The sequence below is a fragment of the Cervus elaphus genome, chromosome 15 (genome assembly GCF_910594005.1).
Source record: "Cervus elaphus chromosome 15, mCerEla1.1, whole genome shotgun sequence".
In the NCBI taxonomy this organism is placed as follows: domain Eukaryota; kingdom Metazoa; phylum Chordata; class Mammalia; order Artiodactyla; family Cervidae; genus Cervus; species Cervus elaphus.
The window spans coordinates 84,533,696-84,553,904 of NC_057829.1; the positions used below are offsets into that span (position 1 = coordinate 84,533,696).

The following is a 20,209-nucleotide window of genomic DNA, read 5'->3' on the forward strand; positions in this document are numbered from 1 at the left end:
GTCAAGGCTATGGTTTTTCCAGTGGTCATGTATGGATGTGAGAGCTGGACTGTGAAGAAATCTGAGCACCGAAGAATTGATGCCTTTGAACTGTGGTGTTGGAGAAGACTCTTGAGAGTCCCTTGGACAGCAAGGAGATCCAACCAGTGCATCCTAAAGGAGATCAGTCCTAGGTGTTCATTGAAAGGACTGATGCTGAAGCTGAAACTCCAATACTTAGGCCACCTCATATGAAGAGTTGACTCATTGGAAAAGACCCTGATGCTGGGAAAGATTGAAGGCAGGAGGAGAAGGGGACAACAGAGGATGAGATGGTTGGACGGCATCACCGACTCAATGGACATGGCTATAGGTGGACTCCGGGGACTGGTGATGGAGTCCCCTCTAGGACAGGGAGGCCTAGCGTGCTGCGGTTCATGGGGTCGCAAAGAGCCAGACACGACTGAGCGACTGAACTGAACTGAACTAGCAGAGTTTGAGGCTTCCCTGGTAGCTCAGTTGATAAGGAATCTGCCTGCCATGCAGGAGGGCCAGGGTTCGATCCCTGGGTCAAGAAGGTCCCCTGGAGAAGGAAATGGCAACCCACTCCAGTACTCTTGCCTGGAAAAATTCCATGGACAGGGAAGCCTGGTTAGAGTTTATAAAATCCTTTCCATCTGACCTTCCCTCCCTCTTAATGTCTTCTTCCTTATATGCTTTCTCAGGGCTGAGCCATCACACACGGAGTATTGGGCCCAGCAGAACTTTGGGCATCTTCCTGCCATTGTTCACACTGTCCCCTGGGTCAGAAGTGCATCCTTACAATACTTCCAGTTTCACCTGCCTGCTTCTGAGGGTCCCCGATTAGAACATCATGATTCAGCTGAATGGATAACTCTACAATTGATAGCTTACGGTGAACAGTGCTGAATTCTCCATCTCCGAAGAAGAAGATTTTTAGCTTCATGACCAGGGACCAGGCTTGATCACTCAAGAACTTTTGTGTAGCAGAGTTTTATTAAAGTATGAAAAGGGACAGAGAAAATTTCTGACACAGACATCAGAAGGGGGATGGAGAGCGCCTCCCTCGGTAGTCTTTAGCGAGGGCATTACATGCTTTTTAAATTAGTTATTACAGTAAATCAAAAGAATGTCTCAAGGTTGTAAAAATTTTACCAGACCCACTCCCACAATTTACATTTTAGGGTAACAGGATTAGAACTTAACAATAGAAAGATCCTACCAGACCCACTTCCATAATATACATTTGATATCAGGATTAGTCAGAAGGTTTTCAGGAAGGAGAAACTGTCCTCAAGCAGGATCAGTTCAGTTCAGTTCAGTCATTCAGTCATGTCCGACTCTGCAACCCCATGGTCACCAGGACTCCCTGTCCACCACCAACTCCCGGAGTTTACTCAAACTCATGTCCGTTGATAGGTGATGCCATCCAACCATCTCATCCTCTGGCAAGCATTCTCAACAAAATACTAGTGTATTGAATCCAACAGTGTATAAAAAGAATTATAAACCTCAGGCATTTGACATTTATTATAAGTATGCAAAGCTAAACATTTAAAAATCAATTTCTGTAATTTTTCTGTAATTCATTGCATCAATATGATGAAAAAGAAAAGTCACATGGTTGTAACAAAGGTGTTTCTCGAAGCCTTTGAGAAAATTCAACTCTTACTTATCATAAAAACTTGCAGATAAAATATAGGGAAACTTTCTCAACTTGCTCAATAATATCTAGCAAAAAAAAAAACACACTGTAGCTAACATCTTACTTGGGGCTTCCTTGATGGTTCAAGCAGTAAAGAATCTGCCTGCAGTTTAGGAGCCACAGGTTTGATACCTGGGTTGGGAAGATCCCCTGGAAAAGGAAATACCTGGGAAATTCTTGCCCGGGAAATACCATGGACAAAGGAGCCTGGCAGGCTACAGTCCATAGGGTCCCAAGATTTGGACATGACTACGCATGCACACACAGCATCTTACTTAATGATGAAAACCTCGAAGATTTTCCATTAGTATCAGGTATCAGGCAAGGCTGTCCCCACTCACCACTCCTCTTCAACATCACACTGGAAGGTTTTGCTTCCAATATACAATAAGACAAGAAATGTAAATAAAAATATTCACATTGGTAAGGAAGACAAATTATTTTTGCATACAGACTTACACTATCATCACTTAGAAAATCTGAAAGAATCATCAAAAAAAGAAAAACTCCTGGAAGTAATTAAAGATTATAGCAAGGTTTCAGGATTTAAAGGTTAATACACAAAAGCCAATATACCAAAATAAACAAGCAGAATTTGAAATAAAAAAGACAATGTAATTTACCTTAGCACCCCCCCAAAATGAAATATTATAGTTAAGTCAAATGAAAATTTTACATGTTCTATATGAGAGAAACTATAAAATTCTTATGAATAAAATCTAAATGAAACTAAACAAATGGAGAGATATATCTTGTTCATGAATAAGAAGACTCAATATTGTCAAGATTTCAATTCTTTCTAACTTGATCTATATATTCAATGCAATTCCATTCAGAATTCCCAGCAAGTTATTTTGTGAATATGGACAAGCTGATTCTAAAATTTAGGTGGAGAGGCAAAAGATTCAATCTGTAGAAAAAATATGGAAGGAGAAGTACAAAACTGGAAGACTGATGCTGCTTGACTTCAGGACCTACAATAATGCTACAGTAAACAAGACAGTTGTGGTAATGGTGAAAGAATAGACCACTGGAACAGAATAAAAAGCACAGAAATAAATCCCCGTAAGTACAGTCAACTAATCTTTGACAATGGACAAAGGCAATACAATGGAATAAAATAGTCTTTTAAACAAATGGTGTCGGAGTAATTGATGTCCATATGCAAAAATAATATATCTAGATTCAGAGTTTCACAAAACTCTTCATAAAAATCATCTCTAAATGAACCATTCAACCAGATGTAAAATAAAAGGCTACAGAACTTCTAAAAGAGGCATAGGAGAAAATCTAGATGACTTTGGGTATAGTGATAACATAATACCAATGGCATGATCCATGGAAGAAATAATTGATAAGCTGAACTTCACTAAATGTACTCACCTAGCTCTGTGAAAACAGTATCAGGATAATGAGAAGACAAGCCATAGACTGAAAGAAAACATGTGGAAAAGACATATCTGATTAAGGACTATTATCCAAACATACAAAGTGAAAGTGAAAGTCACTCAGTCGTGTCTGACTCTTTGTGATCCCATAAGTCCATCGAGGGCTTCCCTTGTGGCTCAGCTGGTAAAGAATCTGCCTGCAACGTTGGAGAATTGTCCATGGAATTCTCCAGGTCAGAATACTAGAGTTGGTAACCTGTCCCTTCTCCGGTGGATCTTTCCACCCCAGAATTGAACTGGGGTCTCCTGCATTGCAGGCAGAAACATACAAAGGTCTGTTAAAATTCAAAAAAAAGAAACAGTTCATTTTTTAAAGGGCCAAATTTTAATAGACACTTCAACAAAAAGAAAAGTATACAAAATGGCTATAAATATATAAAGATGCACCACATCACGTGTCACCAGAGGATGGCAAATTAAGACGACAGTGAGATACAGCTTCAGATGACCACATTTGGAATCCTGACAGCACTGTATGCTGATGAGGATATAAAGCAGTGGGAACCCCCATACACTGCTGGTCAGGATGAAAAATGGAAAAGCCATTTAGGAATGAGAGAGTCAATTCCTAGGCAGGTTGATAAGACGTCCAGGGTCCCCAAGGAGAAGAAAGTGGTCTGGGGCTCTCAAGGAGGAGGAAAGGACGAACTTTTTTTTTCTTCTCTACATTCCTCAGTCTTAGTCATATAAAGTGTTTTTGTTTTTTTTTTTCTTTAAGCCCAAAACTGGTGATTACACAACAAACAATTCAGTTTAAACTCTGTACTAGGGATTATATAACAACAATGTATAATTATCGGAGAAGGCAATGGCAACCCACTCCAGTGTTCTTGCCTGGAAAATCCCATGGACGGAGGAGCCTGGTAGGCTGCAGTCCATGGGGTTGCGAAGAGTCGGACACAACTGAGCGACTTCACTTTCTCTTTTCACTTTCTTGCATTGGAGAAGGAAATGGCAGCCCACTCCAGTGTTCTTGCCTGGAGAATCCCAGGGACGGCAGAGTCTGGTGGGCTGCCGTCTATGGGGTCGCACAGAGTCAGACACAACTGAAGCGACTTAGCAGCAGCAGCAGCAGCAATGTCGAATCTGACACTGTTCATGGTAAGCTATCAGGAAGACAGTTTAGCAATTTCTTATAGAAATAAACATAGTCTTGGTATACACCCAGCAATCCTGCTTCTTGGTATTTATCCAAAGGAATTGAAAACTTATATTCACATGAAAACCCACACACGGCCATTATAAGCAGTTTTATTCACAATTGCCAAAACTCAAAAAGCAACCAAGAAGTCTGTTGGAAGGTAAATGGATAAGTAAACTGTGATACAATAGAATGATATTTTTTACTAGAAAGAAATGAACCAACAAATCATCAAAAGACATGTGAAAGAAACTTAAATACAAATTGCTAATTTAAAGATGCCAATCTGAAAAAGCTACATACTGCATGATTCCAACTATTTGACGTTGTAGAAAATGTCAAACTATGGAGACAGTAATAAGATGAGCCATTGCCCAGGGCTGGGAGGAGAGATGACTATATGGAGCACAGAGGATTTTTAGGGCACTGAAAATATTCTAGGTGATATTATAATGATGGGAACGTGTTATTATACTTTTGTCCAAACCCATATAGTGAGTCACACTAACAGTGACCGCTACGCACACTGGGCGCTTTAGGCGGTTGTTAATGTTTTGTTTTGTTTTGTTTTGTTTTTTATTTATTTTTTCAGTGGGTTTTGTCATACATTGACATGAATCAGCAATAGATTTACACGTATTCCCCATCCCGATCCCCCCTCCCCCCACCCTCTCCACCCGATTCCTTTGGGTCTTCCCAGTGCACCAGGCCCGAGCACTTGTCTCATGCATCCCACCTGGGCTGGTGATCTGTTTCACCATAGATAATATACATGCTGTTCTTTCACAACATCCCACCCTCACCTTCTCCCACAGAGTTCAAAATCTGTTCTGTACTTCTGTGTCTCTTTTTATGTTTTGCATATAGGGTTGTCGTTACCATCTTTCTAAATTCCATATATATATGTTAGTATGCTGTAATGTTCTTTATCTTTCTGGCTTACTTCACTCTGTATAATGGGCTCCAGTTTCATCCATCTCATTAGAACTGGTTCAAATGAATTCTTTTTAATGGCTGAGTAATATTCCATGGTGTATATGTACCACAGCTTCCTTATCCATTCATCTGCTGATGGGCATCTAGGTTGCTTCCATGTCCTGGCTATTATAAACAGTGTTGCAATGAACATTGGGGTGCACGTGTCTCTTTCAGATCTGGTTTCCTCAGTGTGTATGCCCAGGAGTGGTATTGCTGGGTCATATGGCAGTTCTATTTCCAGTTTTTTAAGAAATCTCCACACTGTTCTCCATAGTGGCTGTACTAGTTTGCATTCCCACCAACAGTGTAAGAGGGTTCCCTTTTCTCCACACCCTCTCCAGCATTTATTGCTTGTAGACTTTTGGATAGCAGCCATCCTGACTGGCGTGTAATGGTACCTCATTGTGGTTTTGATTTGCATTTCTCTGATAATGAGTGATGTTGAGCATCTTTTCATGTGTTTGTTAGCCATCTGTATGTCTTCTTTGGAGAAATGTCTGTTTAGTTCTTTGGCCCATTTTTTGATTGGGTCATTTATTTTTCTGGAATGGAGCTTCAAGAGTTGCTTGTATATTTTTGAGATTAATCCTTTGTCTGTTTCTTCATTTGCTATTATTTTCTCCCAATCTGAGGGCTGTCTTTTCACCTTACTTATAGTTTCCTTTGTAGTGCAAAAGCTTTTTTTTTTTTTTTTCCAACAGTAATTATGATATTTATTTAAAGTAATACATTTACAGCCCAAATAGTTCTACATTGTACACTTCAGGTTTAACCAACTTCATAAAAATACTTGAGAACAGCTGTACCCACAGATTTAGACTACTAAATTATTTCTTTGCCCATTCTTCTCTCTCTTTTCTTTCCCGAATAACCTCTTTCAGATATGGTTCAAGGTAGAATTTATCCTCCTCATATTTTGTCCACTGCTCTTTAGGCAGGATCTGCTGCCTCATGCTGAGGTCCAGTGCCCTCTTAATGCGAAACACTCTGTCGTTATACAGGTTCTCAGGAAGCCTTCTTATGGCTTCTTTTACATCGTCATTCTCATGTATTGTGTCATCTCGCATTAAGCCCAGTTTATTGAACCCGGCAGCGTTGTAATACCATTTTCGAATACCCTCCAGCCACCTGCTTGATGCTGAAACAGCTGGCCGGCCCGCCATGTTGACCTGACAGTGCAAAAGCTTTTAAGTTTCATTAGGTCCCATTTGTTTCGTTTTGCTTTCATTTCCAATATTCTGGGAGGTGGGTCATAGAGGATCTTGCTGTGATTTATGTCGGAGAGTGTTTTGCCTATGTTCTCCTCTAGGAGTCTTATAGTTTCTGGTCTTACATTTAGATCTTTAATCCATTTTGAGTTTATTTTTGTGTATGGTGTTAGAAAGTGTTCTAGTTTCATTCTTTTACAAGTGGTTGACCAGCTTTCCCAGCACCACTTGTTAAAGAGGTTGTCTTTTTTCCATTGTGTATCCTTGCCTCCTTTGTCAAAGATAAGGTGTCCATAGGTTCGTGGATTTATCTCTGGGCTTTCTATTCTGTTCCATTGATCTATATTTCTGTCTTTGTGCCAGTACCATACTGTCTTGATGACTGTGGCTTTGTAGTATAGTCTGAAGTCAGGCAGGTTGATTCCTCCAGTTCCATTGTATATCAGGTTTCTATGGAGAGAACTTCTAAATGATACTGAAAGACGTAAAAGAAAATGTGATGAAATGGAGAAACACAACTGTTACAGGTTCAGAAGCCTCAGATCATAAAAATGTTAATTCTGCCCAACAAATCTATTAATTTAATGCACTTTCAATCAAAATCAACTTTCCTAGAATTTGACAAGACAATCCAAAACTCACATAGAAGAATGAAAGTTCCAAAATAGGGCAATTTTGAAAAGGAACTGAAATCACACATACAAAGGGGAAATAGCAACTATCACCCATGAAGGATTACTATAAAGCTTTGGTAATTGACTTGTCATATAATTGACACAAGGGCTTCCCTGGTGGCTCAGTGATAAAGAATCCGCCTGCAATATGGGAGTTGAGGGAGAAGCAGGTTCTATCCTTGGGTCGAGAAGATCCCCTGGAGGAGGGCATGGCAACCCACTCCAGTGTTCTTACCTGGAGAATCCCATTGACAGAGGAGCCTGGCAGGCTGCAGAATCAGACTTGACTGAAGCAACTTAGCACGCATGCACCCATTAATGGCGCAATGGGACACAACCAGACCAGTGGCAGAAGGACAGTTGGCTATCCATGTAGAGCTCAGATTTATGGTCTGAGATATCTACCCATCCATATAGAATCAGACTTTGATTCCTGAGTGCCCCTGGAAATGGGACTCTGTTTTTCTTTTCCTCCCAAGCAGTCACAAACCTGCATGGATGCTGAGGGAGAGGACAGCAAACCTGACACGCAGGGAATGAAGGTGGGATGCTTGAACTGGAATGGAAGACAAGCAATTGCCTTCCTCCCACGGCTCCTGTGTTCCCGCCATCCAGGCATTTACAGCCACGGGGTGCTCCTTGTTCGATCCACAGATCGTGGCCAGGGAGTATTCTAAACTTAGGGGACTGCCAGGGGTAACAGGGAACGATAAGGCAAGGGAGATTCTAGATGGAAGGAGAACTGTGAGGAATTATTGCATTTTATAGAAATAGCAACCAGGGAACTTAACCACTGGAGCAGAACCAGCATTGTTTTCTGAGAGCGAGACCCTGTCTAATCAGCCTCCTCCTCCATTCATCAGCCAGAAGAGCTTGAGTGACCAGATAGCTCAGGCAACTTCTCCGTGCTTTGCTTGAGGTAGAATATCCCTCCCACTGGGAACCCATTAGGGTTTCTGTAAAGAAAGATATGACTTAAAAAGAACAGGAAGTTTCTACCACCCATAAAGAAAAATGAGTAATGCAATAATAACAGAAAACTGGCCCAAAGATATGCACGAACAGGCATTTCTCAAAAGAACTGGGGTTGGACTAAAAACATTGGAAAGTGAAAGTAAAGTTGCTCAGTTATATCCAACTCTTTTGGATCCCATGGACTGTAACCTACAAGGTTCCTTCATCCATGGAATTTTCCAGACAAGAGTACTGGAGTGGGTTGCCATTTCCTTCTCCATGGATCTTCCTGATCCAGGGATCAAACCCAGATCTCCCACATTGCAAGCAGACGCTTTTACCGTCTGAGCCACCAGGGAAGCTAAAAAAGAACCAAAAAAGTGGGGCAAGCGGTGGGTGTTCTTAGCAAACGAGGATGCATCTAGTGCTGATTTAGAACCCAAGACAAATTCCACACCCCTGCCAAGAAAACTGGAGGTGCTGGGGATTGAACCCAGGACCTCCTGCTTGCTAAGCACACACTCCACTGAGCTTACACCCCCTTTGAAGAAGTGGCCAAACCCACTGGCAGTTGGAGGAATGCACATTTTTAAAAAGATATTATTTTAAGCATTTCTAATCAGCATGGAATTTTGAAAGATTTTGTAAAATGCAGCTTTTAAGGTCAGGAAAATGGACATCGTGTTCTGCTGGTTGGTGTGTAATTGCTAACGCTCCCTGAAAGACAATTGGGCTGGTGTTCCTTTAAATGGTCGAATGACTTCCATTGTACAAACAGACTGTGTATTTTATTTATGCACTCAACGATGAATGGCCATTTGGGTTTTTAACCACTCTCTCTCTTTACAAATAATGCAGCTATGAATATTCATGAATAATGTTCTGTGTGGCCACGATTTCATTTCCTTGGATAAATAGGTAGTAGAAAGTTGACTTATATAGAAACTCCGGTCGAACGTGTTAGGAATCTGCTGCATGTTTTCAACAAGGAGCTCTTCTGGATTCTCATAGCTGTAACACCTCACTATCAGAGCCATGTGGGTGTTGGTATAAATATAGAACAAATGCCAACATGTGCCTACCTATCTCCCTTGTGGACACACAACACAGGCTGACATGCACTCCGGCTCCACCACCAGTTCTGACCCACACGTGGAGCAGACGGGGCGTTTACCTGCCTTGGCCCTGGGGGACAGAGGGCTCTTAAGACCAGGCAGCCAGGACATCAGACCACCTTTTGCTTCAGTCACTGTCACCCCGTGATGCGGGCAAGTGCCTTGGCCTCTCTGGGTCTCAGGTCCTCTCCTGTCCAAGGTGTTGTGAGGCTTATACAAGTCACTGGAGGTAAACGTGCTGAAGCTTAACCTCAGACAGGAGGGCTCCCTAATAAGAGTTCCGTGTGGCCAGGGCTCCGTGTCACCCATTATTCAGGACCACAGGAAGAGCAGAGGAAGAGAAGGAACTGGTCATTATTTCCCAGGGGAAAAGGACCCAGAAAGTGTGTGACAAAGACATGGAGGAAGCAGCAGGCACCTCCCTTCTCCTAGAGAACCCGGGGTTCCCGCAGCCCTGGCGAGGCTGGGCTCCAGGGGAGGAGGAGATCAGGTGTCAGCTGCTGTGTGTATATAGCCCCAGGCCTCCGGGGCCAGGTTCACTGCTGAGGCCGGGGCCAGCCTGTGAAGATGAAGCTGTCCAGCGCCATCCCTTGGGCCTTGCTGCTCAGCACAGGTAAAGCCTGGCCCCCAGCCCCCTGCCCCCGGGCCTCTCTGCTTCCTGTTCACCTAGAGAGTCTGTGCAGTTCGCTTGTTGCCACGGAAGAGGGTCTGCAAGCTGCCCTCCTCCAAAGAGATGCTGCCCTCAGCCTGGTCTGAAGGAGGAGGGTCCAGCAGGATGGCCAAGACCCAGGGCTGAGTACATAATGATTTTTAAACATTTTCTTGGCTGTCCGTCCTTGTTCTGGCATGCATTCCTTGGGCCCCCTCTGCCTTAACCAATGTCCCCTGGGATGCCCTGCACGACAGCCAGCCCTCAGCCCAGACCTGGAGGAGGTGAACCAGACGTGGTCAGCTTTGCAGGGGTCTTGGAAGTATGATGGTGTGTGTTGTAGGTGGGACCCTGGCTGGACCTGATTGGAGGGTGGCATCCAAGGGGGAGCGGGGGCCCCTGGAGAAGCCCCTGGACAGGTGGGGTGCTCTGCCTCTGCCCGCAGGATGGAGACGTGGCAGCAACATGAGCTCAGGAATGCCCAGCAGGAGCAGCAGCGCCCGGCAGGGCTGAGGACGTCCTGATTGGGGTGGGGGGGGGTGGTCTTAGCCCTGCATGGGGCTGGGCGCTGGGCCTGCACTGAACGTGGAGGGACCCGTGAGGATTCTCGGTGCTGGAGGGAAAGAAGGGGGCGGCCGTGCCTTCAGGGAAGCCTCTGTCCCCTTCCTCCCTGTTCTCTCTGCGGGTCTTACTCTGCCCGCCCCCTTCTCTGTGCTTTTCTGCTCCAGCTCCTCTTTTCATCGACCCACAGTCTCCTCCCCCGCTCCCCTGCAGGCAACCTTGCTCATGACCCGGAGCCGAGTGGATGGAAGGACGGGCTTGTGCTGTCTCTGTGAGCACAGATCCCTCTCAGCGTTTGTCCCAGCCTCCTGTGATCAGGACCTTCCCGTCCCCCTGGTCTGAGGCTGTGGGGGTGGGGAAGGGGAGCCCTGCTCCTGGGACACTCTGTGGGCAGCTTGTAGGTAGAAACAGTCCATCAGAGCCCTTCCTGCACCTGCTGTTTCTCAAGCACCATCAGTTCAAATCAACAGATCAGGATGGCATGTTTTGGGGTGACGTGTCCTGAACTCCCCCAAGGGGCTGCTGGTTCCCTGGCTTCAAAGCTGGGACCTCAGATTCTAGATCAGAGGAGGTCGCTGTACGTGTGGGTCCATGATGGGAAGATGTGTGATTCTGCCCTTGAGATCTGCTTTCAGAGAAACCTCGATTTGTATTTTTCAGAGCAGACGAGATGGACACTCCAGGGTGGGTAGGTTTCCTCTGTGGCCCCCAATCCTATGCCACTTCAGTACTCAGGACGGGCAGCTGGAGATGGACCCCAGTGTCCTGGTTGACATCTCTGGTCACATAGCTTCCAGAGCACTTGTTGGTTTCAATTTACTGAGGAAAGCAGTGTCTATGGGGAAGGAGATAAATGTGGTGGGAGCTTGACAGTGGCGGGGAGCGTAGTGGACAGCCTCTCTGGGCTGGATGCTGAGCTGTCCTCTGGAACCAAGGAGGCTGTTACTATTAAATTTCCAGTTTACAGGTGCATGGACTGAGGATTGTGAGAATAAATATCTTGCCTAAAGCCGTCCAGCTCTCACCCGAGCAGTACTGGGCCCCAGTCTGTTTCCTGAGCTGGGCTGTGCCCACTTATCACGCCCTGAGGATAAACCACAAGCCACAGCAACAGAGGAAACAGTGATTGCTATCAGGTCCCTGACTCAGTTCCCTGATATGGTGAAAGTTTCCTAAATTAAGAATGTTCATTTCTTCTCAGCTGAGATTTTTATTCCATGTATTTACACCAACAGCAAACTCATCATTGGTTTCATTGAAGAATTACAAGAAACACTCAAGTTATTTTTGCGTGCCCCTCTGTCCTGATTGGCCTGGGACTGAGAGGTTTCCTAGGAAATGGCAGGTTCAACCTGCCGAGCAGAAACTCCCAGGTTAACTGGAGAAGCCACTCAGCCTCCTGAGAGCTGACTTGTCTGACTGTGGCTCCAGAGCCAGAACATTCATTTTCACTGAGTGGAACCGAGAAACGCAGGGTCACAGCTGAACGAGCGGGTCTTGAAGGCGGGGTGCCAGGCCTCCTTCCTGCCTGTCCCCGCAGGGCCCGGCTCTTCCCTGGACGAGGGCGGACGAGCACTGTGCGCCCAGCATGACCGCTGGAAGCCCAGCCCCTCCCCACAGGATGTGCGCTGTGTGTGCTAATGCCCTGACACTCCAGTAACCTCCAGCTTTTCATTTGTTGCTCTCTTTTGATGTCTTTCCAGCCACAGTGGATTCGTTAGACTGGCTCCCCCGTAAGTACAGTCTTAACCCTTGCCATTTTATGCTCCTCACGGGGAGAAGTGCTTTAGGGCTTCAGTTCAGATGCCTCTCCTGGAAACACCGGTGTCGGTTTACCTTTTGGTTAAAGGAACTTGGCATTTCCGGAGCTGACCGTCAGCCTTGGTCTTAACAATCCCTAGGGTCCCACACCCTGACCTCCCATGACTCCCTCCCTGTTCCTTCTCCCCTCCCCTCCTCACCTCCACAACCCAGGAGCTTCCCCTGCCCTCCTGCCTGCACAACCTCAGGAGGCAGGAATGGGACCACCTCTCCACAGAGCAGGGGTCCCAGAACAGCGGAGCCACCTCCAAAGGCTGGAGCCTGGAGGGCCGAGGGGCATCACCATGTCCAGTGTCAGATATGAGAGCCTCCCAGGCAGAGCATGTGTCGGCATCAGGGGGGCGCCGGGCAAAGAGAAAGGTTTCCTCCTGATGTGGGGGCTGATGGATGACTGAGTGATTGATGATTGATTGAGTGACTGGTGATTGATCGATCGACGATTGATTGATTTCCCTAGTGATTTTCAGGTCCAGGTAAAACTTGAACTCATTTGATCAAAACACCAATGATGAAAGTGCTGTTTTATCTTCACTTGACAAACTGTGGGCTTCTCTGGTGGCTCAGCTGGTAAAGAATCCACCTGCAGTGTGGGAGACCTGGGTTGGTCCCTGGGTTGCGAAGATCCCCTGGAGAAGGGAACAGCTACCCACTCCAGTATTCTGGCCTGGAGAATTCCATGGACTGTCTAGTCCATGGGGTCGCAAAGAGTCAGACATCACTGAGTGACTTTCACTTTCACCTGACAAACAATATTTTGTTGACAAGGTGTTACACTCATATTTTTCAGGGATCAAAACAAACTGTAGTAAAGGGTGTGGATCTCTTTAAAATTCTGAAAAGATTAAAACCTTGAAAACCACGTTTTCCTGGGTGCTCAGACTGGGCGGCGGATGTCTGTTTGTGATTGGGGGATGGGAGCCAGGACCACCTGCAGTGGGGTGGGGGAGGGGTGGCACAGAGCCTGGCAGCCTGGTGCACCTTCTGGGAACTGGAATCCCTCCTTCTGTTGTAGGGAATACTAACTGTGGGGGAATCCTCAAAGAAGAGTCTGGAGTGATCGCCACCTATTACGGACCGGAGACTAACTGTGTCTGGACTATCCAGGTGCCACAAGAGTACCAAGTTAGGGTGACTATCCAGAACCTCCAGTAAGTGCTGAGTGGAGTATTCTTTGCTGATGTTGTGGTTTTATGGGAAGGTGTCCCTCTTTGCCCCTTCCCTTTCCCCCTGCACCACCCAGCACACACATCCAGACACATCCTGACTCCAGCTCACTCCTGCTGGTGACCCTGCATGGCCTCCTGCCCTCTGCATAAAGCGGACCCTCCTTGCATGGCTTTCAGATCCCTGCAGGGGACCCCTGATCTCCCCTCCCTTCTCACCTCTTCTCCCCCTGACCCCTCTCTGAGCTGAGCCAGCACACTCTGAGCTGTGGACACCCCAGACTGTCGGGCAGCTCTGAGCCTTTGCTCACACTGTCCCCTCTGCCTGGAAGGCACCTCCCGCCTCTCCCAGACTCACCACCTGCTGCTTAGTGTCCTCATTTCCTAGTGCATGATTTCACTGGAGGAAGAACATTTCCATCACACCTGAAACCCCTGCTCTGACTCTGTCCACAGCTGGGCGGATCTTTCTCATATTTGTGCCCCATATATTACCTGCTTTGGGAAGATCCCCTGGAGAAGGGAATGGCATCCCATTCCAATATTCTTGCCTGGAGAATTCCACGGATAGAGGAGCCTGGTGGACCACAGTCCGTGGGGTCTCAAAGAGTTGGACATAACTGAGGGATGATGCACGCACCATTCCTACCCGTGTCTGAGTTTGTGCCTACGAGAAAGGGAGTCTTATTTTTGGTGGTCAAGAAATATTTTTTAACTAGTGAGTGTGTGGATGAATGAAAGACTGAATGAACAATTAAAAGACAGAATGGATGAATAATCCTGCAACAGAAAGCACTGTCAATGTAGCAATAAGTTGTAGCATTTCTATAGTAGGTTACTCTTCACAGATATTAACACAGGAGCCGCATTTCCACCAACTGCAAACCAAGTGATATATAGTCCACAATGGTGGTTGAGACAGGTGATGTTATCTTGTGACTGAGGGCCGTGTCCCTCCAGACCTTCTATGAGGTCAGGTCTCCCACTAGGTGGAGGAGCTGCTCCGTGTGAGGAGGACAACCTGCAGATGCCTGCCCCACAGCCGGGCTCAGACCATCTACCCAAACCACACGCCAGGGCTGAAGGAGGCAGGCATTTCCTGCATCACCATTTCTGTTAGAGTCAGAGGGATAGATTATCCTAAAAGTTTTCATTATTGTCCCTTTGACCCTCTCCAAGGCCAGTCTTGGATATGACTGTCCTTGGGGCAAGGAAGGAATCATTCCATCCAAGAGCAAGCTAGTCTAGAGGAAGCTGAGTGTGTGTCCTGGTGAGATGTCCCTTCCGGGTCTCGTTTTAACCCAGAGAGGCTCCAACCTCCCTCCTGGGTGGGACACATGCTGGAGGCTGAGAGAGGAAGACAGGGTGGGGTCAGGTCTGATGGGCAGGAGGAGGAGGCAGAGACCTCAGCAGGAGTGTGACAACCCGTGTGTGCACTATGCCCACAGCAGGGAGAGCTGGATGCCCCTCTCGCCTCTGCAGATCCTGGAGGCCAAGCAGGGGTCCTGGGCCCCCTGTGCCAGGGGTGCAGAGGGTGAAGCAGAAGTGGAGTCACACACCCCTGTCTGGGCCTCACCTGACTCCATTCTTGTTGCCCAAGGAAACGGTCCTCAGGGTTGACTGTACTGCTCCGTCCAGTGGCTCCTGACCCCAGAGTCCTGGGTGGGCTTCCCTGAGCCCCAGCAGTGGGGCTGCCCAGGAGGCAAGGAGTCAGCTGCAGCCCTGGTGTGGGGAGGGTCCTGGGTGACCACCACCCCCTCCTCCAGAAGGGTGAGTCTCCCTCCCCGAGGGCACCATCCTGGGACGTCTGGTGAGCAAAGCTCTGTGATTGTGTGGAGTCTGGACAGGGGAGGCTGCCTGCCGGAGGGACCATGATTCCAAAGGCTGATGTCTTCCCTTCCCACTGCTCCAACAGCCTCAATTGTGATAAAGAGTCCCTGGAGATTATAGATGGGCTACCAGGATCTTCTGTCTTAGGGAAGATTTGTGAAGGTTCACTCCTGGACTATAGATCTACTGCCAATATCATGACTGTCAAGTACATCAGAAAGCCTGACCACCCAACTTCTTCCTATGAAGTGTTATACTTTCAGGATCCACAAGGTAGGTAAAAGGAGGCAGGCACCTGCTAATAAGTCCTCCCTCTCTGTTCATGGTGCAGGGAAGTTGGGCGTGTGGTGTTTTTGTGACTGTTGAAATAAACTCGATTGTCAGTAGATGAGCCAAAAATAAGACTCCCTTTCTCGTAGGCACAAACTCAGACATGGGTAAGAATGGTGTGTGCATCATCCCTCAGTCATGTCCAACTCTTTGAGACCCCACGGACTGTGGTCCACCAGGCTCCTCTATCCGTGGAATTCTCCAGGCAAGAATATTGGAATGGGATGCCAGTCCCTTCTCCAGGGGATCTTCCCAAAGCAGATAATATATGGGGCACAAATATGAGAAAGATCTGGGGATGCAGAAATGCTGTCATAGAATTGGTAGATGTGAGCCTCTCCAAAAACATCTACCTATTCTATGACAGCATTTCTGCATCCCCAGATCTTGCAGTTGTGAAGATCTGACATGAAAATTCTTTTACAAGCTTTACTTTACATCTAGACAAGATGATCATTTCCTCTCAAATATAAAATTTCCCTTCCTGATCATATTAAAATCCCTTAGGCATATATCACTTCAGTTCAGTCACTCAGTCGTGTCCGACTCTTTGCAACCCCATGGACTACAACACAGCAGGCCTCCCTGTCCATCACCAATGCCCGTTTACTCAAACTCATGTCCATTGATTTGGTGATGCCATCCAGCCATCCCATCCTCTGTTGTCCCTTTCTCCTCCCACCTTCAGTCTTTCCCAGCATCAGGGTCTTTTCAAAAGAGTCAGTTCCTCGAATCAGGTGGTCTATGTAGTGGAGTTTCAGCTTCAGCATCAGTCCTTCCAATGAACATTCAGGACTGATTTCCTTTAGGATGGACTGGTTGGATCTCCTTGCAGTCCAAGTGACTCTCAAGTTTTCTCCAACACCACAGTTCAAAAGCATCAATTTTTCGGCTCTCAGCTTTCTTTATGGTCCAGCTCTCACATCCATGCATGACTACTGGAAAAACCATAGCCTTGACTAGACAGACATTTGTTGGCAAAGTAATGTCTCTGCTTTTTAATATACTGTCTAGGTTGGTCATAACTTTTCTTCCAAGGAGTAAGCATCTTTTAATTTCATGGCTGCAGTCACCATCTGCAGTGATTTTGGAGCCCCCCCAAAATGAAGTCTGTCAATGTTTCCACTGTTTTCCCGTCTATTTGCCATGAAGTGATGGGACCAGATGTATATGTAACCTAAAGCAAACCAAGCACAGTCCCTCAAGAGTGTATTTTTTCCTCATTAATGATTGACGGCAATTTCACCCACATGTCAATTGGAAGGAAATGCTTCTTAAACTCTACTTAACCTGTTCTCCATCCCACAGCTTAGTGATCTCTGCTCAGGCTTGAGTGGACAAATGTTGCAAAAGAGAACAGCAGTCCTTGAAGACCCTCTGGAGTCAGCTGCCCACAAGGAGAGGCATCTTCTGATCACCTGTCTAATCACACCTGCTTCTCTCACCCTGTCACCTCCATCCTTTCCAGCCCCCAGTCTCCTAACTGCAGAAAGAGTCCTTACTACTGGGCTTTAGATTGTTGCCATCTTGTGGTTACTTCCTTCTATTTATCACTATAATCATTTTGAATAAAGTCTCTTTACCTGAGTCTGGATTTTTTTTTTAGTTTGTGAGGCCTGGTGTCACAGGGTTGGAACCCCAGGCATCGCTGAGAGTAGTTGAAACCCCTTCTGAAGATCTTTATGCCCAGAGGGGTTCTCATTGGTCTGAGGTCTCTCTCAAGAGAAGAGTGCTGTTTACTTATGATTTTCCTCGCCTGCAGAAGAAAACCCTCTACAGACATAGAAATGAGATGCTGGCCTGGCTCTCTGCCAAGTTTCAAGCAATGTGCTTGAGGACAAAGAATCTTTGGTGAGGATATGTTGAATGTCTTCTGATTCCCACCATCCAACTATCAATTATATTGCATCATAGTCTCTTTTAAAGGTCTTCAGAGAGTAAAACATAAAGTTCACATTGCTTGGGGGCTCATCGAGTCGGGTGATGTTGCATTTTATCAGACCAGGCATTAGGAGGGTCAAAATCACAGTGGCCTCTGGATGGCACAGCCCCTTAGAAGCATACAACTGCTTGCGTGTCCTTTTCTTCTGTTCAGAGAGGAGTGGGAGTGTGGGGGTCTTTTCACAAACTTGTGGGAAGAACCATCAACTCCCTCAGGCACAATAGTCCATGTATGTGGACCATCCTGATGAGGTCAACTCAGAAAGTCATGCTGGAATCTCCCTTCCTCAAGTGCGTTCTCTGAAGGTGATTTTCCTTTGCTGTTATGGTAGATTTTAGGATCTTTTCCAGTTCACCCTGCATCATCCAGAACAGGCATCTAACCACGATCTGGTTCCATTTTTCACTTCCTGGTTGAAAACCAGTCCATAGAGTTTACCCGCCTTAGCAGAGTTTCATCAAACCCTTCTTCACCCGGCCTGCCCTCCCTTCTAATGTCTTCTCCCCTCTGGCCCCTCTCAGGGCTGAGCCATCACACACCGAGCTTTGGACATGGCACACCTTTGAGCAACTCTGAGCCTTTGCTCACACTGTCCCCTCGGCCAGGAGTCCATCCTTCCAACCTTCCAGACACATCTGCCTGCTGCTCAGGGTCCCCATGAAGCACCTCCTGGTCCAGCTGAAGGGCTGACTGCCATCACATCTTTGGGACTCCCTCACCTCATGTAGGTCTCTATGCAGTTTAAGAATACAGCTGCTGCTAGACACTCAGTCATATTCAACTCTTGGGGATCCACGAATGGAACCTGGGCCGCCTGCATTACAGGCAGATTCCTTACCATCTGAGCCATCAGGGAAGTCAAGTATACAGTGTCAGTTGCTTATTTATTCAGTGGGTACCATTGCGGCACTCAAACTTTAGGGTCCTACTAGTAATTCTTAAATGAGTGAATGAGTGATAAGGTCAGAGTTGTGTTTTCAGTGTTCCAATGAGGCTCTGCATTTCTCTCCAGGAAGTCTTCAGTGTTAACATGGGAGTCACGTTTCCCTCAACCGTAGGCTGAGCCAAACACAGACCAGAAAAGATGCTGAGACAGATGTCATCTGTGTGAGGCAGGGTTTCTGTCCTTCAGACCTGATGTGGGGTCTGGACCTACACTAAGTCACTCTCGTGTGCCCAAGGATGAAACGCCTTGCAGACGGCTGCAAAACGGGGTTTAGACTCTATTCAAACGGTGCTTCTGTAAACTTGAAATAGTATGGTCAAGAATCAAGGCTGGGGTGCAAACTCAAGGAGGTGGGATTGACAATGCACGCATTTCCCATGGCTTATATAATTTCTCGAGGGTTCAGATGGTTAGATGGCTCTGAAAATTTCTGTGCATTGGCCCTTTGCCATTTTCAGAGATTTCAGGCTCTTCCTGTCCTTTTCTCTAGGGAGGCTCTGTTTGGTCAAGGGTGAAACCTGTACAGAAGGTCCTGGTGTGTGTTCTTCGTGGACATGTCCCCTGCCTCCTGCTGGATCCCTTAGAGCCTCCAGCCTGTCTCCTGTGAGCAGGGCATGCTTGTGGCTAAGTAAGGATAAAGGAAGGGATTAGGAGTTAAGAGCAGAGGGGGCTTTGAAGGCCAGAGAGAGATGCAGAAGGACCTCCTTAAGACTAGGAAGGTGCTCCACAAGAAGATGGACATGACTTGTACCTCTGAACCTGCCCTTGGACGCAAGCTTGGCTGCTGGAGCCGTGCAGCCCCACCCCCAACCCCATCCACCAGGGGAGAGGCGGTTGGAAACCAAGGAGAGGCATCTACACACTCATGTCAGAAGGAAAGCTTTGCTTCTGAGGACAGAACAATGAAAGGTTTTATTTTCTGCAGAAGCATTCATCCATCTCTGCGAGGCACTCGTCAATTCCTTCCTGAGCTTTGCTTCTCCTGGGCAGCACTGTGTAACCTCAGTTGGTGTATTATGTTGCTTTTCCCTGGCATCTACCTAGAGAAAAGAATTCCTGGCTAAACAGCTCATCATGAAGCCCCTTGATGATTCAAGGTGTGGGGATGGCAGGCAGGTGACAAATGGAATGCTAGTGACCAACTAGGACATGGCTGTCTGGAGCAGAGCCCCACGGAGACTCTCCAGGCATCCGTGTACAGCCCAGAGTCCTATCACCTCCAGGGTGACAATGGGGTTGTCACAGACCTGAGGGAGACTGACTGATGGTCCTGGGCGATGTTGCTCTAATGACCTCTGGCTGTCACAGGAGGGGCCGTGGCTTTCAAACAGGTGGACAGAAAGCCTTTGGCCACATGGATGTGGGTAATGGCCATGCATTGGGGTGTTCCCAAAACGACATGGGTTAGAAAGATCATGATGACACTAACAGTGACTCCTCAGAGGAATCATGAAAAACATCAGCCCAGAGTCTATGTCTCAAAGTTGCTTCAGCTTTGATTCCAGCTGGACACATCTGGGCTTTAGATCTAACCTTCTTTCTCTCTCTCACAGACGCCCGGCCCCAGACCACACACTGGCCAGGTGAGGACCCAGCCTCCCATCTCAGAATGTCCCTTCTCTCCCTGCCCTTCCCCCCATAATATAAACCAGTCCGTGTGTCCCTTCTGGACATATGGCTTACTCTACCACCGGCAATATTCATGCTCAATAGGGGCTGCTTTTTAAGGACTCACAAGGCCTTG

At 46.8% G+C, this 20,209-nt stretch overlaps 2 protein-coding genes across 2 annotated transcripts; one reads left to right on the forward strand and one right to left on the reverse strand.

The window, feature by feature from the left end:
* Positions 1 to 5,995: 5,995 nt before the first annotated feature.
* On the reverse strand, positions 5,996 to 6,454 carry LOC122708808 (cytochrome b-c1 complex subunit 7). The gene has a single exon (XM_043925388.1). The coding sequence runs from the start codon at positions 6,433 to 6,435 to the stop codon at positions 6,100 to 6,102; it is 336 nt and encodes a 111-aa protein (XP_043781323.1). The 5' UTR covers positions 6,436 to 6,454; the 3' UTR covers positions 5,996 to 6,099.
* A 2,849-nt stretch (positions 6,455 to 9,303) lies between these two features.
* On the forward strand, positions 9,304 to 17,149 carry LOC122708804 (spermadhesin-1). Its single transcript, XM_043925384.1, has 5 exons — positions 9,304 to 9,836; positions 12,137 to 12,166; positions 13,267 to 13,402; positions 15,333 to 15,520; positions 16,886 to 17,149. The coding sequence occupies exons 1-5, from the start codon at positions 9,791 to 9,793 to the stop codon at positions 16,888 to 16,890; spliced, it is 405 nt and encodes a 134-aa protein (XP_043781319.1). The 5' UTR covers positions 9,304 to 9,790; the 3' UTR covers positions 16,891 to 17,149.
* The last annotated feature ends 3,060 nt before the right edge of the window (positions 17,150 to 20,209 follow it).

Bases quoted from the DNA above. Each gene is read 5' to 3' on its own strand.
- LOC122708808 (XM_043925388.1), bottom strand. From the start codon at position 6,435: ATGGCGGGCCGGCCAGCTGTTTCAGCATCAAGCAGGTGGCTGGAGGGT.
- LOC122708804 (XM_043925384.1), top strand. From the start codon at position 9,791: ATGAAGCTGTCCAGCGCCATCCCTTGGGCCTTGCTGCTCAGCACAG. The intron at 9,837-12,136 runs GTAAAGCCTGGC...ATGTCTTTCCAG, and splicing joins GGCCTTGCTGCTCAGCACAG to CCACAGTGGATTCGTTAGAC. The intron at 12,167-13,266 runs GTAAGTACAGTC...CTTCTGTTGTAG, and splicing joins TTCGTTAGACTGGCTCCCCC to GGAATACTAACTGTGGGGGA.